This window comes from Bipolaris maydis, assembly GCF_028858645.1.
Source record: "Bipolaris maydis strain C4 unplaced genomic scaffold PSV08scaffold_8, whole genome shotgun sequence".
NCBI classification, from domain to species: Eukaryota; Fungi; Ascomycota; class Dothideomycetes; order Pleosporales; family Pleosporaceae; genus Bipolaris; species Bipolaris maydis.
Genome location: NW_027093864.1, coordinates 1242718 through 1256113, shown reverse-complemented (window position 1 = coordinate 1256113; position 13396 = coordinate 1242718). Strand labels below are relative to the sequence as shown.

At 47.9% G+C, this 13396-nt stretch overlaps 4 protein-coding genes across 4 annotated transcripts; 2 read left to right on the top strand and 2 right to left on the bottom strand.

Moving 5' to 3' along the window:
- Positions 1-401: 401 nt before the first annotated feature.
- Positions 402-3340, top strand: PSV08DRAFT_402501 (uncharacterized protein; the record flags this gene model as incomplete). The annotated part of the gene is made up of 5 exons (XM_066093642.1): positions 402-531; positions 578-869; positions 915-2043; positions 2257-2384; positions 2452-3340. 5 exons carry the CDS (start codon positions 402-404, stop codon positions 3338-3340), a joined length of 2568 nt encoding a protein of 855 aa, XP_065949039.1.
- Positions 3341-3838: 498 nt separating this feature from the next.
- On the bottom strand, positions 3839-5315 carry PSV08DRAFT_371736 (uncharacterized protein; the record flags this gene model as incomplete). Its single annotated transcript, XM_066093206.1, has 5 exons — positions 3839-3973; positions 4031-4287; positions 4322-4555; positions 4601-4818; positions 5281-5315. 5 exons carry the CDS (start codon positions 5313-5315, stop codon positions 3839-3841), a joined length of 879 nt encoding a protein of 292 aa, XP_065949038.1.
- Positions 5316-5925: 610 nt separating this feature from the next.
- On the bottom strand, positions 5926-8008 carry PSV08DRAFT_45802 (Alpha/Beta hydrolase protein). The gene is made up of 3 exons (XM_014223323.2): positions 7906-8008; positions 7311-7701; positions 5926-7258 (listed from the first exon to the last, which is right to left on the bottom strand). Exons 1-3 carry the CDS (start codon positions 7955-7957, stop codon positions 6142-6144), a joined length of 1560 nt encoding a protein of 519 aa, XP_014078798.1. The 5' UTR covers positions 7958-8008; the 3' UTR covers positions 5926-6141.
- Positions 8009-8825: 817 nt separating this feature from the next.
- Positions 8826-12338, top strand: PSV08DRAFT_410269 (FabB, 3-oxoacyl-synthase). Its single transcript, XM_066093851.1, has 11 exons — positions 8826-8907; positions 8954-9120; positions 9176-9283; positions 9333-9404; positions 9451-9537; positions 9588-9854; positions 9900-10268; positions 10317-10473; positions 10910-10914; positions 11060-11900; positions 11952-12338. Exons 1-11 carry the CDS (start codon positions 8856-8858, stop codon positions 12206-12208), a joined length of 2382 nt encoding a protein of 793 aa, XP_065949037.1. The 5' UTR covers positions 8826-8855; the 3' UTR covers positions 12209-12338.
- The last annotated feature ends 1058 nt before the right edge of the window (positions 12339-13396 follow it).

Here is a 13396-nt window from a genome sequence, read left to right as displayed (position 1 = left end):
GGTGTAACCATCGGTCTATGTATATCGACGGGCATTGGCACCTTCCAGAACCAATCAAGTTATGACGTCCTTGCTTATCTTTTGCATTGTTTTTGTCAGCATTGCAACCTCTTACATCCCCGATTCTGCTTCTATGATAAAAACCTCTCAACCCATATTCGGGAACACCATGTCTCACTATGCACTGCCTGCATTCCGCTAAGGTGCAGCCGCCAACGACGCTTTCCTGCATCCAACATTCTGACTATTGTGGGTGCCTGAATTTAGGCCTGCATCAGCCTGACACAATGCACTTTCCACATTTTGTGTTTTCCCTTCTGTCCTCTTGACGTCTTCCTCCAAAAACACAATTCAATCCAGTCTTACGATGCCATTTCGAGAATCGTCTTAGCTCTGCACAAATGGCCGAGCTAGCAACAATCGCTACTGTCGTTCAGCTGGCCGACTTGGCCCTGCGGATGAGCGGCGAAGTCTGCAAGTTTCTCGATGCTTACAAGAGTACGGACCGCGATGTGAAATTGCTGCGGGATGGTACGATATGTATTCGCCTACATCGACGACTGGCTGATGGTATTAGTATTGCGTGATGTTGAAGCCAATGTGCGCAACTTGCGTGGATACATTGTACAGATTCAAAAATGCAAAGACGCATTCGAGGAGTTCGAGAATCTTTCTGAGACCATCATTGGGGCATTGGAAGACTACGACGCCGATATCCTCGCTGTGAAAAAGCTTCTGCCTCCAAAGCCACTAGGAAATCCAACAAAACGGGTTCGCTGGGTAATGAAAAAGCGCGAGACACAAGAGGTCGTGAATCGTATAAGCCGGCGAAATTCAAGTCTCATTGTTGCTCTAGAGATCTTGGGAAGGTAGCAAGATTGTTCTTCGTATCTACATTTGCTGACGATGCACAGGCAGCACGGCTTGCGCATATGCCAGGATACGCAAAAGATTCTCGCAGAACAAAGCCACTCCGACATCGCCGCTTTGAACAATTTCGCGACAGTAAACTCGAACATGCAGAGGCTGGGAGAAAGTCATGCCGAGTTGCTGTCACATTCCAAGATTATCGTCACGAGCATCCATGAAATGCAAGCTTCGTCAGACCACCAGCATGAAGCTCTTACTTCGATAGCTACGCAACAAGCCAGGCTCGCGAATCGTAGGCTGAAGCGTATGCACGCTGGGGGCTCACTGCTAGCCCGTCATACCGAGCAGGCTAACAACAAACTCAACACACTCAGTTCCCAAGTGCAACAGACGTCAATACGAACACAACAGAAGATCGATCACATGGCTGCTGAAATGAAAGCCGTTCATTCGAAAACTGCCTTGGTAGCCTCGAGCGTCGACACCATCGCAAAAATAGTCCGTGAGGAGATTTCAAGGTCCCTCACACCTCTTATCGAACAAGGAATCGATAAGATGGAAATGCGCAAAGAATCAGGGGTAATGAGACTCAAAGGGTTCCATGATATAATTGCACACGATGTCGGCTTTGATATTTACGCCCAACGCGCGCTTGAAGCGAATCAATCAACTGCACTGCATGACACATGCTCAGAGAGTCCTCTGATCAACACAGAAAACGATAGATCATTGGGAATGCAACAAAAACTCCACCTTGCAAAGGCGCTTAATGCGAGCTACGAGGGGGGAAATCTTCTCCACACCACCTCCACGTACAAGCGCAGTTGGTATTCCAAGTGCAATTCAGGGAATCTCGAAATTCAAGTTACGCATACAATTCATCGCACCGGCGGATCACCACAATCAGAGAATCATACCTCTGTTGAGGTACACTTTTGGCCGACCCAGAAGTTCATCAGTCTCCCTGGACTTTCTCTCTTTTACAGTACAGCACCAACATCACAAGGGTACTATCAGTTAGCCCCTATGGTGGCAAGTTTTCCTATAATCGGCGAAAATCATCCAGTTACCTCGGTCATTAAATCTGGAGATCTTGTAGCGCTTAAATCCATGCTGAGAACCGGACAAGTTCATCTGAACAGCCGTCAAATCGATGGCTCGACCCTGTTACATGTACGTTTTTTTAAGGTTTCAATGGCCTTGTGTCTCTTGTCTCAAACGTGTTCCAACCTCAAGATGTAGCGTGGCTTAACATGGTTTAACGAGCTGAGGGCTCTTATGATTAAATGCTCTCGATCCGCTTGTATCAGGGCGGTCGAACTGCACTGCCAATAGAAAATTTACGTTGGTATGAACTAAGAAAAGTTGCTAATACTACAATCACAGACCGCTGCCTTGCACGGAAAATATGAGATATGCGAGTTCCTTAATGATCAAGGACTCTCTTGGTTCCAGAAAGCAAATAATGGGCTTAGCGTTCAAGGACTGTCTTGGGTTCAAAAAACATACAATGGGTAAGTCACGAATTTCATCTGTTACAGGTGTCCACTATGATTAGACAGCATACTCACATGATACCAGTTTATCAGTGATATCGGAGGGACCATTGGAAATACCTGCAACTCCACTCACCTACCTTTTTGCGTACAACAGTCCAGATAGAGCTCATGGGCTCCTCAAATATCCGCGGAAAATTCTCAAGTATTGCGACACCATCGGCTGTAAAGTGGAGTACATTTATGGATACATGCATTCTTGTTTGTATTTTATGGATTCATCCGAAATATTTTTTGAGCGTTTGTATTTCGAGTTGGAGCAAGAGATTGAGAACCGATGGCCAGGTTATCAGGATGAGTATAGAAGTTTTGTTCTTGAGGGCCTCATTCTCAACCAACCAAGCAAAAATACCTTGAAAGCAATCTCCTGCATACGTCGGAACCGAACGAAGCCAGATACAATATTTCAGAGCTATCGCGCCCCACTGGAGACTGCGTTGCGCCAACTTCAGATATGGTCTCGGTCGCATAATCCCACAAACCTGTTCCCAGAGACAGTACTAAACGTGGTATTTTTGATAGTTTTGGGCGCGGACATTTACTTCACCAAACCGGGCAGTTTTGATGGAGCAGAACACTGGACAGACCTGATCACGTATTGTCAGAAAGCAATGGAGATCCGGTGTTTCCATGGATGGAGACTCGCACTGGAATGGAGCAGACTGGATCCCGATCACGTCTTTCTAGAAGACCAACGACGCCGAAAACAGGCTTTCCGGCTGCGTGGTGCAACTCGGTCAGGAATAGATGAATCAGTGTTGGACCCACCATCCATTAACGGACTTCGCTGCCGCCGTTGCAGTCGAAGATACTGTAACAACCACGATCGTTCGTTCTTCAAGGCCAGCCAGACGCACGGAATGAAATGGGCTCCAGTACCTGATGAAGTTTTTGAACTATTCAAAACCGAATAAAATTTGCAAGAGGGATATGATAAGACCATCTTTTCCGTTTCTGTGTCAAAATTTGCATTCAGCGCGTTATGGCTCGACTTGTTTCAAGTAGAACATCTGATTCAGAAGCCATTAACTGGATACACTAACCGCTCGATCAAAAACATGACTATCCTAACTCCTTTCTCGCTGCATTTCTATCATGGAAGCATGCCCTTATGTTTTTTTTTCGCAAACAAAGCCTAGAGGAAGACTAATCCAAGATGGGGGGCAAACTTTGCATCCTCCAAGTATTTCCAAATCGTTAGCTCCGAAAATACGTTTTGTAACAATCTATTCGTAGTAGAGGTATTTCTCATCACGCATCTTTCTTCTTCAATAGCCGCACTTGATGCAACAGGGGATTTAAAACCTCGTTGGCATGAGAACACGCAGCAAGCCATGTACAATGTATAGACAGACGACCATCTCGACAGACTCTTCATTCATATTTATCAAAACTGACATAGGAACAAAGATCTATGAAGCAACTTTAATAACCGCTCGTCCAACAAGCTTTCCAGCGCGCATATCCGCACATAACCTATCGAGATCCTCCAGTCCACCGTACGTCAGGACAGGATGCACAAGCCCTCGGGCCGTGAAATCGAGAGCCTAGAATACACATTAGCACGGATCATCCACAAATATCTGAATCAAAATTGGCCATACCTCTTCAACCTCTTTCAGGGTCCCTGTTATACTGCCTACAACATTCAATTTCTTTACGCACAACAGCGCCGGTGTTGCACCCACCACAAAGTTGGTATTCTTTGGAATTCCCATGCACACCATGGTACCACCGGGCCTGAGCAGATGCGGCGCAGATTCGTACGCAGCATTTGTTGAGGGAAAGACAAGAATGCCATGAGCACCATACTGCGTCGTCTTCAAAACCTTGGACGTGATATCGGCGCATGTTGTGAAATCTATATGTATATTTCTCTGCTCCCAGTTTAAGACAAAGATCGCGTTTGGTGTCACCACCATCAATGGCGATGACACGCATGCCCATGTGCTTTGCGTATTGTATGCCAAAATGGCCAAGGCCGCCTCCAGCGCCTGGAATCACTACCCACTGTCCCGGACGGACATTACTTCTTTTGCATGCCACGTACGCCGTCACGCCACCACACATGATGGGTCCTGCTTCTTCGTCTTTGACGCCGTCGGGAATCTTGGTCGCGTATCGGCCGTCTGTGACACAATATTGCTAGAACGTTCCCGGAACATGGACGCCACTATTCTGCTGCTTTGGACAAGCACATTCGTCCTGCCCATTTGTGCAAAACTCGCATCTGTGACATATAGACGTGACCCATTTGATGCCTGCGCGGTTACCAATTTGCCAGAAGTCCTTGACGTTGGAGCCCACGGCTACGACAGTGCCTGCACCTTCGTGGCCGCAAATGCCATTTGCGGCTTCGCCCACACCGGAGGGCCATTCATTGTATAAGAGACTTTTGTCGGTCGCGCATAGTCCAGTTTAGTTGATCTTGACAAGGATTTCGTCAGGCGAGGGGGCAGGGACAGGAATGTCCTTGACAACAATGGTAGTTTTATCGCCATAACCCTGCTTGACGGCTGCCTTTTGAGTAGTCGGGACCTCCATTTTGAATTCCCACTCGTACAAAAGAAACAGAGGAAACGAAATGTGAAGGAGAAGGAAAAGATGGAACTCAGAAAAAGCAGGCACTCTACTTCCCAGAAATGGGCTTCACTATATCCGAATCCTCCGAGAAGCTTCCCCGGAAGAGGTTTTATTTAGCTCTGCTACGTACCAGGATCGTGGATCCGACAAATCCCATATGCGGGGTTTCGGTAATCCGTTGAAGTCAGAAAGCAGATCATACAGCACCGACGGTATCAAGTCTGCTTAACCCCTTCATTCTTACGGCAAGAGCACTAAATTTAAAGTTTACGTTATCGAATTAAAAAGAAGAGCTACGTCGTTCATTTTGTCTAACTTTTGTTTGACAAAAAAAGTGTTGTAGAGGTACTAACATTTCGTATCAAAGCTCGCTCGATTTAGTGGGTTAAGCCTGCTTTCTTGGCCTGGGGTTTCCAGTTCCACGGATTGACCGAGATAGGCGGGGACAAAAACGTGCGGAGAAAATACCCCGTGTTTGGCGCGTCAGGGTTGACTGTAATGGGGCTGGTGTAGTGAACCAACGCCCGCTACCATCTCGGCAGTGAAGAAAGAAAAGCAAAAGTTGCATATCCCACGTGTCTTCGTTTTGCCGTACCCAACATCCGGGAGCCCTCGTGACCGCACGGCAGTGTGGAAATTCGGACTTATATGGCCGATGCCAATATTCCGGGCTGGCAGTTGTTAAAAAACGCATTTCAACGGCTTGTGGAGAGGAAACTAGAATTTTCAGGTACCAGGCGATTGGAGTTTGATACCTTGCAATACTTCGATACCGGTTGAGCCCGAAATGGCTATTGCGGAGACCCCAGATTATCATCTGAGAAGCGAGGTCCGAGAAGGCTAGTAACGTCACGGGAAATGCCGGAATTTCATACTCTCGCCTTGAGTGAAAGCAAAGTTGACACAGACATATCTTATCCATGTTCTTTCAACTGTCGTTGCTCTATATACTTTTCTTGCAACGGTGGTATCTGACGAGGGGTTGAACCTCGGTTCTTCATCAAACGAAGAACGCGTCATAATCATACAGGTTTCTTTCAAGCATATGCCGAAAACTGCACGCCAACCGATGCAGCAATCCAATTCTCCCCATTACAAACGCCTCGCTAAAATCTCATGATGGTTGCTTTTCCTACCACGCTGTGATATCGTCGACTTCTGCTTCGCCAAAGGTACTGGTTTTGGTGGCAACCATGTCCGCGTCAGGCGTGGCTGTGTCCAAAGTTGGCGTCCTATTCATGATCTCTGGCAGCTCGGCGTTTAGGAAGCCAAGTAGATGATTGTTGACCTGCTCAAATTCTAACAAGAAGGCGTCATGCCCATCTGGTGAATCAATGGTCTTCAGCGACGCATTGGGGATATACGCGGCTAGTTCTTGTTGTTCGGCAAAAGTAAAAAGACCGTCTGACTGGATACCGAGCACAAGTGTGGGTTGCTCGATCAAAGATAGTGCATGATGGAGGGCCGACACGGGGTCCAGGGTTTCAGGTGTCTCTCCATCAGGGTACCGGTAGCGGGAAACATCGTGTGTATCCAATTTCCTGGTGATGGCGATGTAACAGTTGGCATCAAATCGCTTGATGAACTTTTCGCCCTGGTAGCGCAGATAAGACTGCGCAGAAAAGTAGTGTGGCGCGAGAGGTTTCGATGAGCGCGGGAATCGCTGATTACTGCTTGTTGAGTCTGGCCTTTGGGATGACTGTGCAGCGGCGTTTGAGGCATCGTGAAACTCAAGGTCGGTGTGCGCTTGGGCAGTGCCAGGTATGGCAGTACTGCTGTTTGTTCTGGACAAGGACCTTGGTGAACCGGCATTCTTGTGTCCGTCATTGTGTATCGCCCAGTGCTCGTGTGAGGGGTTTGATGGTGTAGTCGGGCGCGGCACGTTGTTGATACTCTGTTTCTTAGACAGATCAGGAGTGTTCCGTCCAAACCTCGATTCGAATGAGTCGCGACTCCGGTAAGTCAGCAAGGCGGACATGCGCGCCGCTCCAAGACCAGTGGAGGGTGGGTCATCGTAAGAATAGTATCCATCGTCGTACTTGGGATCACTGTAGATGCTCTGTCTTTGCGCTTCACCCCAACTAATACCCCACGCACTATAACGGGCGGATGTGGCAATCGCCACTATTGTCTTCACATAGTCTTTTCCAAAGTATGCAAACTCAAGAACAAGCATGCCACCCATAGAGCCACCAATTACCGCAGCGATCTGCTTCACGCCGAGGTCGTCCAAGAGAAGCTTGAAAATACTGTTCTGGTTAGCAGGTTTCTTCAATAACTACACTCGGTTGTTCGGCTTACTTCACATCATCGCGTACTGTTGTCAATGGGAATTCGGGACCATAGGGACCCAATGACACATCCCCATCCTTGGCCGTAACTGGACTGGCGCTACCGTATGGGCTTCCGAGACTGTTCATACATACGACAAAGAACCGTGAAATATCGAAGGCCTTCCCAGGACCTCCAAGTAACGGTCCCCACCAGTCCCCTACGTCAGCGCTGCCTGTTAACGCATGACAAATGACCATGGCATTGTCTCCGCCAGGTGCTAGGGTTCCATAAGTCTTGTATGCAACATTGACATTGTGTAACACGACGCCGGACTCGAGTGTGAATTCTGGAATTATAGCGATGGTTTGGTCGGGTATGAGTTTAGCGTAGGGGTTTTCGGGCTGTGACGACACTCTTTCTACAGAAATATTAGTTTTCATGTTCGAGTCAAGGAATTCTGCAGCCAGGGGAGCTGTAGGATCAAGTATTATGGTTACCCAGCAGCAAGCGATCAAGTGATAAGCGGTTGAATTCTTGTTCTGTAACACTGTGACATGCGCCGTGCTTCCGGTTGCGTCTTACAGCATTTGCGACAATAAAAATATATTTACAAGTGACTTACTATACTTGTGCGACCCACTGGCCGTTCCGTTATCCAATTTTGAACTGTCCATATCTGTAGTACTCACGGGCCGTGGAACAATGAGTGTAAAGCCTGCAAGGCAGGTGGGTGCGTATTAATCACATTGCGGGGAGTCATTCCTTTGGTGTTGATGCTCGCAATCTGCCGCTAAACGAGGGTTTGGAGGTCTTGGCGATGACGTGATTCCACCTGTTCATGCAGCAGAGACCCTGACTCATTTGGTCTGTACTAAACTTCCCCATATTACTCGGCTTGCGCATTTACAGTGTGGCACTTGAGTTTCCTTCGTCGTTACATGCAATCTATGCCTTTTGCCATGCCGCGACATTGGCTCGGCCATTAGTAGGGTTTGGAGTGTGATTGAAGTTTGTATCCAACGCATGAGATGCAAAACTAGTTTAATATACTGTATTTTGTTCAACCAATATCGAGAACGTCTCAGTGCTTAAGCTGTGAATATGGAAACAGATATGTAGACGTCGATTAGGTTGTGAATATAATTATGATGCCTTCCTTTTCACAGAATTTGGCGGGACTGAGATTTAGCCATTTATGAGTTGGTGTGCTCGTAGAAATTACCATGGCAAAGTGATTGTAAGGAACTCTTCCGAACTCTTGGTAGCATGCCAAAGGAAGTGAAATTGATACCTTGGAGATGAATTTGGGTAGGAGATGTTGAGAATGTAGAGGCCAAACAAGGTGACCCAAGTATGATTGCGGGGCAGATAGACGGTCAAACGCTTGAATAGATTTCTTTCGAGAACGAAGCCAAGTGTGGTCGAACCCTGTTGCTGCTCAAGAGTGCGTGGTTTGTGATCGAGTCCGCACCAGACGCTAAACCACTTATGGCTCGTGTTCTGCACTAGCTCTTTGTGCTGCCATCACATCGCCATCTTAGTAACATCAACCATCATCCATATTGACATGCAATGCGACGGGTAGTAGTAACAGGCTTAGGGCTTGTGACACCTTTGGGACTAGGTACCATGCCACAGTTCATCATCCAAGCTCTTTTCTAATTTTGCAGGCGTCCGCCAAACGTGGAAGCGCCTGATCGATGGGCACTGCGGCATCGTTTCTATTAAAGACCGCAGCCAAGGTTTTGCATTGCTTCCGAGTCGAATAGCCGGCCTAGTACCACAGGGATCGAAAGATGAGGGGAAATGGAATGCGACAGAGCATTTGAGCCCTACTGTAAACCCATCTATTTCTCCCAAGACCATTTGAGCAGCCACTGACAATAAAACAGGACGAGCGTCGCATGGCACGATTTGCTCAGTATGCCATGGTGGCCGCTGAAGAAGCTCTACAGGATGCTGGATGGAACCCAAAGAATGAGAACAGACTCGAGGCCACGGTAATAATGTACCAGTACTGTTCGTATGGCTCTACTTACATAGTCATAGGGTGTCTACATGGGCTCCGGAATCGGTAGCTTAGACGATGTATATGATACTACTGTGGCATATGAAAAAGGTGTAAGTGACGAACCTCTTATTATACCATATAAAGCTGACTTTTTAGGGCTACCGGAAGGTCTCACCACTGTTCGTACCACGATTATTGATCAACCTTGCGGCTGGTCACATCTCAATGCGCTACAGTTTCAAGGTGAGTTGTTTACCTCGACCTGCAATCAAGTCATTAACAGCTTACTAAAGGGACCAAACCACGCCGCAACCACAGCATGCACGACTGGTGCGCACAGCATTGGGGATGCCTCTCGTCTAATTCAGTTTGGAGATGCAGATGTCATGATCGCCGGCGGGAGTGAATCTTGTATCCACCCACTCGCTATCTCAGGCTTCGCTAGAGCTAGAAGCCTTTCCACTGAATTCAATGACCGGCCTACTGAGTCAAGCCGTCCATTTGACAAACAACGCGATGGCTTCGTTATCGGAGAGGGGGCTGGTGTTGTGGTTCTTGAAGTACGTCTTTCTAGATCATACCTTGTGTCAATCTAATGGGTGCAGGAGCTCGAGCACGCCCAAAGAAGAAATGCACGCATCTATGCTGAAATTGCTGGTTACGGACTGTCTAGCGATGCGTACCACATGACAGCACCCCGCGAGGACGGACAGGGTCCACGTCTCGCTATGAAGAATGCTTTGCGGCATGCTGGTATTAAGCCATGTGCTGTCGATTACATCAATGCTCACGCCACGAGTACACCTTTGGGTGACGCCGCCGAGAACAGGGCGATCAAAGCACTCTTACTAGGTGAAGAAGGAAAGCCGTCAGCCTCTAAGATCAACATTAGCAGCACAAAAGGTGCAGTCGGGCATTTGCTTGGCGCTGCTGGTAGCGTGGAAGCAATCTTCACAGTGCTGGGGATGTATCATGTGGGTTAGATGTGGAGCTGCAGCACTAAATATGTTAACAACCTGTAGAACATCCTCCCGCCAACCCTCAACCTCATTGAGGCTGGAGAACCTGCTTCTGAGTTCGATTGCAATTATGTTGCAAATGCTGCTCAGCAACACAAGATCAGCGTTGCGCTCTCGAACAGTTTCGGCTTTGGGGGCACCAATGCCTCGCTCTGCTTCCGTAAACTGTAAATATACAAGGCCTCGTCATATATGACTGTAAGGAAGGAGAGATTGTCGAAATCGGCCTTGCTAAGGTCATGTTGGCTAGTAGATTGAAGTGATCATGGGTCAGCTACCCCACTACATGAGCCCGGTCTTTATGTGAAAATAAGAGCTATGAACCCCGCTCACTAGCGCCATTGCATTCCATGAACCCGTAAGCCGCACGCCATCTCACTTCTCTTACCCATTTTCTGCGTTCCTTGCATAGAGACCTACTAGAATTTCTTTAGGCGTCTTGAGGCCTAGTTGCGGCTTTTAATTCAATACTGACGGCTAGAGCGATGACGACTTCACAGGGCCTGCCTATTATGGGTGGCGATAGTGGGGACCCAGAGAGCCAGTCGTCTTTCTTCCGCAGTGCCTCAAAGAAAGCTACAGAATACCATTCACAGACTCCGTACCTAAGACGGCTTCCCTTCCCCGCGATTGCCATCATTGTCACTCTCATTGTCGTCAACTTACTTGTTTGGGCCGCCGTTGGTATCGTTTTGGTAGGTGGTAGATGTTTCTTACACGTAAACAACAAACGTACTAATTTCTAGAAGCACTGGCACACGCCACTCATCTCGACAGCCGTACTTTCATATACCCTGGGTTTACGCCATGCCCTAGATGCAGATCACATCTCGGCCATCGATCTCATGACTCGTCGTCTCATAGCTGCAGACCAACGACCAGTCACAGTAGGCATGTTCTTTAGTCTCGGACACTCGACGGTAGTGATAGCTACATCTCTCGTCGTTGCTGGCACTGCTGCTGCTGTTTCGGATAAGTTTGACAATTTCGAGCATATCGGTGGTATCATCGGGACATCCGTGTCTGCAGCTTTCCTACTCCTACTTGGCATCATGAACATGTACATTCTGTATAAGCTCATTGTCCAGATGCGAAAGATGATCGCCAGCGATCCCGGAGGTGAACATGAGGAGTTCAAAATTCAGGGTGGTGGGTGCTTATTCCCGCTCTTACAAAAGCTGTTTAAGCTAGTCGACCAACCCTGGAAGATGTACCCTCTCGGAGTACTCTTTGGGTTGGGCTTCGACACATCTTCTGAAATTGCCATCTTGGGTATTAGCTCAATTCAAGCAACCAAAGGCACTTCAATATGGCTTATTTTGATCTTCCCGCTGCTCTTCACGGCGGGCATGTGTCTACTGGATACGACGGACGGCGCACTGATGATGAGCCTGTATACGAGTACTCAACTTGCACGCGATCCGATAGCAATTTGCTACTATAGCATTGTCCTCACCGTCATCACTGTCATTGTCGCGACAATCATCGGGACAGTTCAGTTCCTCAATTTGATTCTCAATGTTGCTGAGCCCCATGGCAAGTTCTGGGACGGTGTAGAAAAACTGGGCAATGCATGGGACATTGTTGGTGTGTATTATGCTTTTGCTCAATGTGAACCATCGCACTAACATTAAATAGGCGGAGCAATATGTGGTGCGTTCGTCGTCTTTGGTGGCCTCAGTGTTCTCTTATACAAGCCATGGAGACGGCGCATCGACAAGAAGAGAGTTACTAACGCACATTTTGAGCCCCTATCACAAGATCAGAATACTCCGCAGCCTAGCGAGGGTGAGTTTCGTGATCTACAAGAGCCGGACGTGACACTTGCCAAGAACATGGATGTGCACGTGGAGCCTGTTGATGCAACTGATGCCGCTGGTCCTGCACATCGATGATCAATCTAGGCGATCCTGGGCACAACAAAAACAAACAAATGAAAAAATGTTTTCGATTCAGTACTAGATCTCGAAATACCACTCCAGTCCCATAAATCCCAATATTAACAATGCTAAGCAGCAAATCTCACAAAAACCAAATCACTTGTCATTTCCAAACTTCGCCTAAGCGCCTTATTCTAAGCCCATGCCGTGAGCTGAATCATATAATAGCAATCATTATTGCCACTTTCCAGGTTCATTTCTGATCGAACAGCGCTCCGACCTCCATCAAGTCGTGGTTCCGGGCGGCGATGTCTTGCTGAGGCGCCGCCGTAGCCTGAGAGACATAGGAAGCAGCGGTGCATGCGTGCACAATGTTGCCACTGCTGTCGCGGTTGCAAGAGCAGACCACTGCCATGCTACAAGAGAAACCTCGTATCAGAAAGGCGTCCAGAAAAGAAAATGTTGTAAGCAGACTCACGATCTCGTGTCTTCCACAGGGGGTGTAGTATGTGACGATGTCCGGTCATCGACTCCAGCCTGCAGCAACGAAGGCCTAATTGCCAAAGCCCGGGAGGCGTCCTCGATGAATGGCATGATGAGGTGTAGTTACGCCAGTTGTATGCTCTGCACTGATAAGACAATATCTTTGGTGGGAAGAGATAAAAAGAGTAGAACAAAGAAGCACATCGTTGTGGCAGCGAAGATCTGATCTATCTTTATAACTTTACAATAATACAAAACGGCCAAGGCCGGCAGCCTGCCCGTGAAAGCAAAACTGCATTCCCAAGTTTCCGTGTCTCGCGCCCCCAAAGGACTACAGTGAAATATCAACAGATCTTTCGTCAACACGCACACCCGAATGCAAAGGATGCAAAGCCGATGCAAGATTCCGCACGTCCATCCAATCGCTAACAAAGATAAAAAGGCATTCCCTTCCTTTTTTTACGCTGTTAGGCTCATGATTGCGCTGCAAACCGACATTGCCAAGCCTGATCACCTACAGTAGTTCTCAGCCACTTAGGGCGTGAATAAAAACAATTAGGTTCTATGACACATGCACAGGCAAGGCTAGGAGGAATATATGACCGAAAAGCCACGGCATAGGGGAAGTGACGAGAGTTGTGTAACCATAAATCCATAACACAGGATCGCGGTGCTGCCCTGAGGCTGAATCCTGGTCGTCCCCCCTTGCCGGTCAGCTCT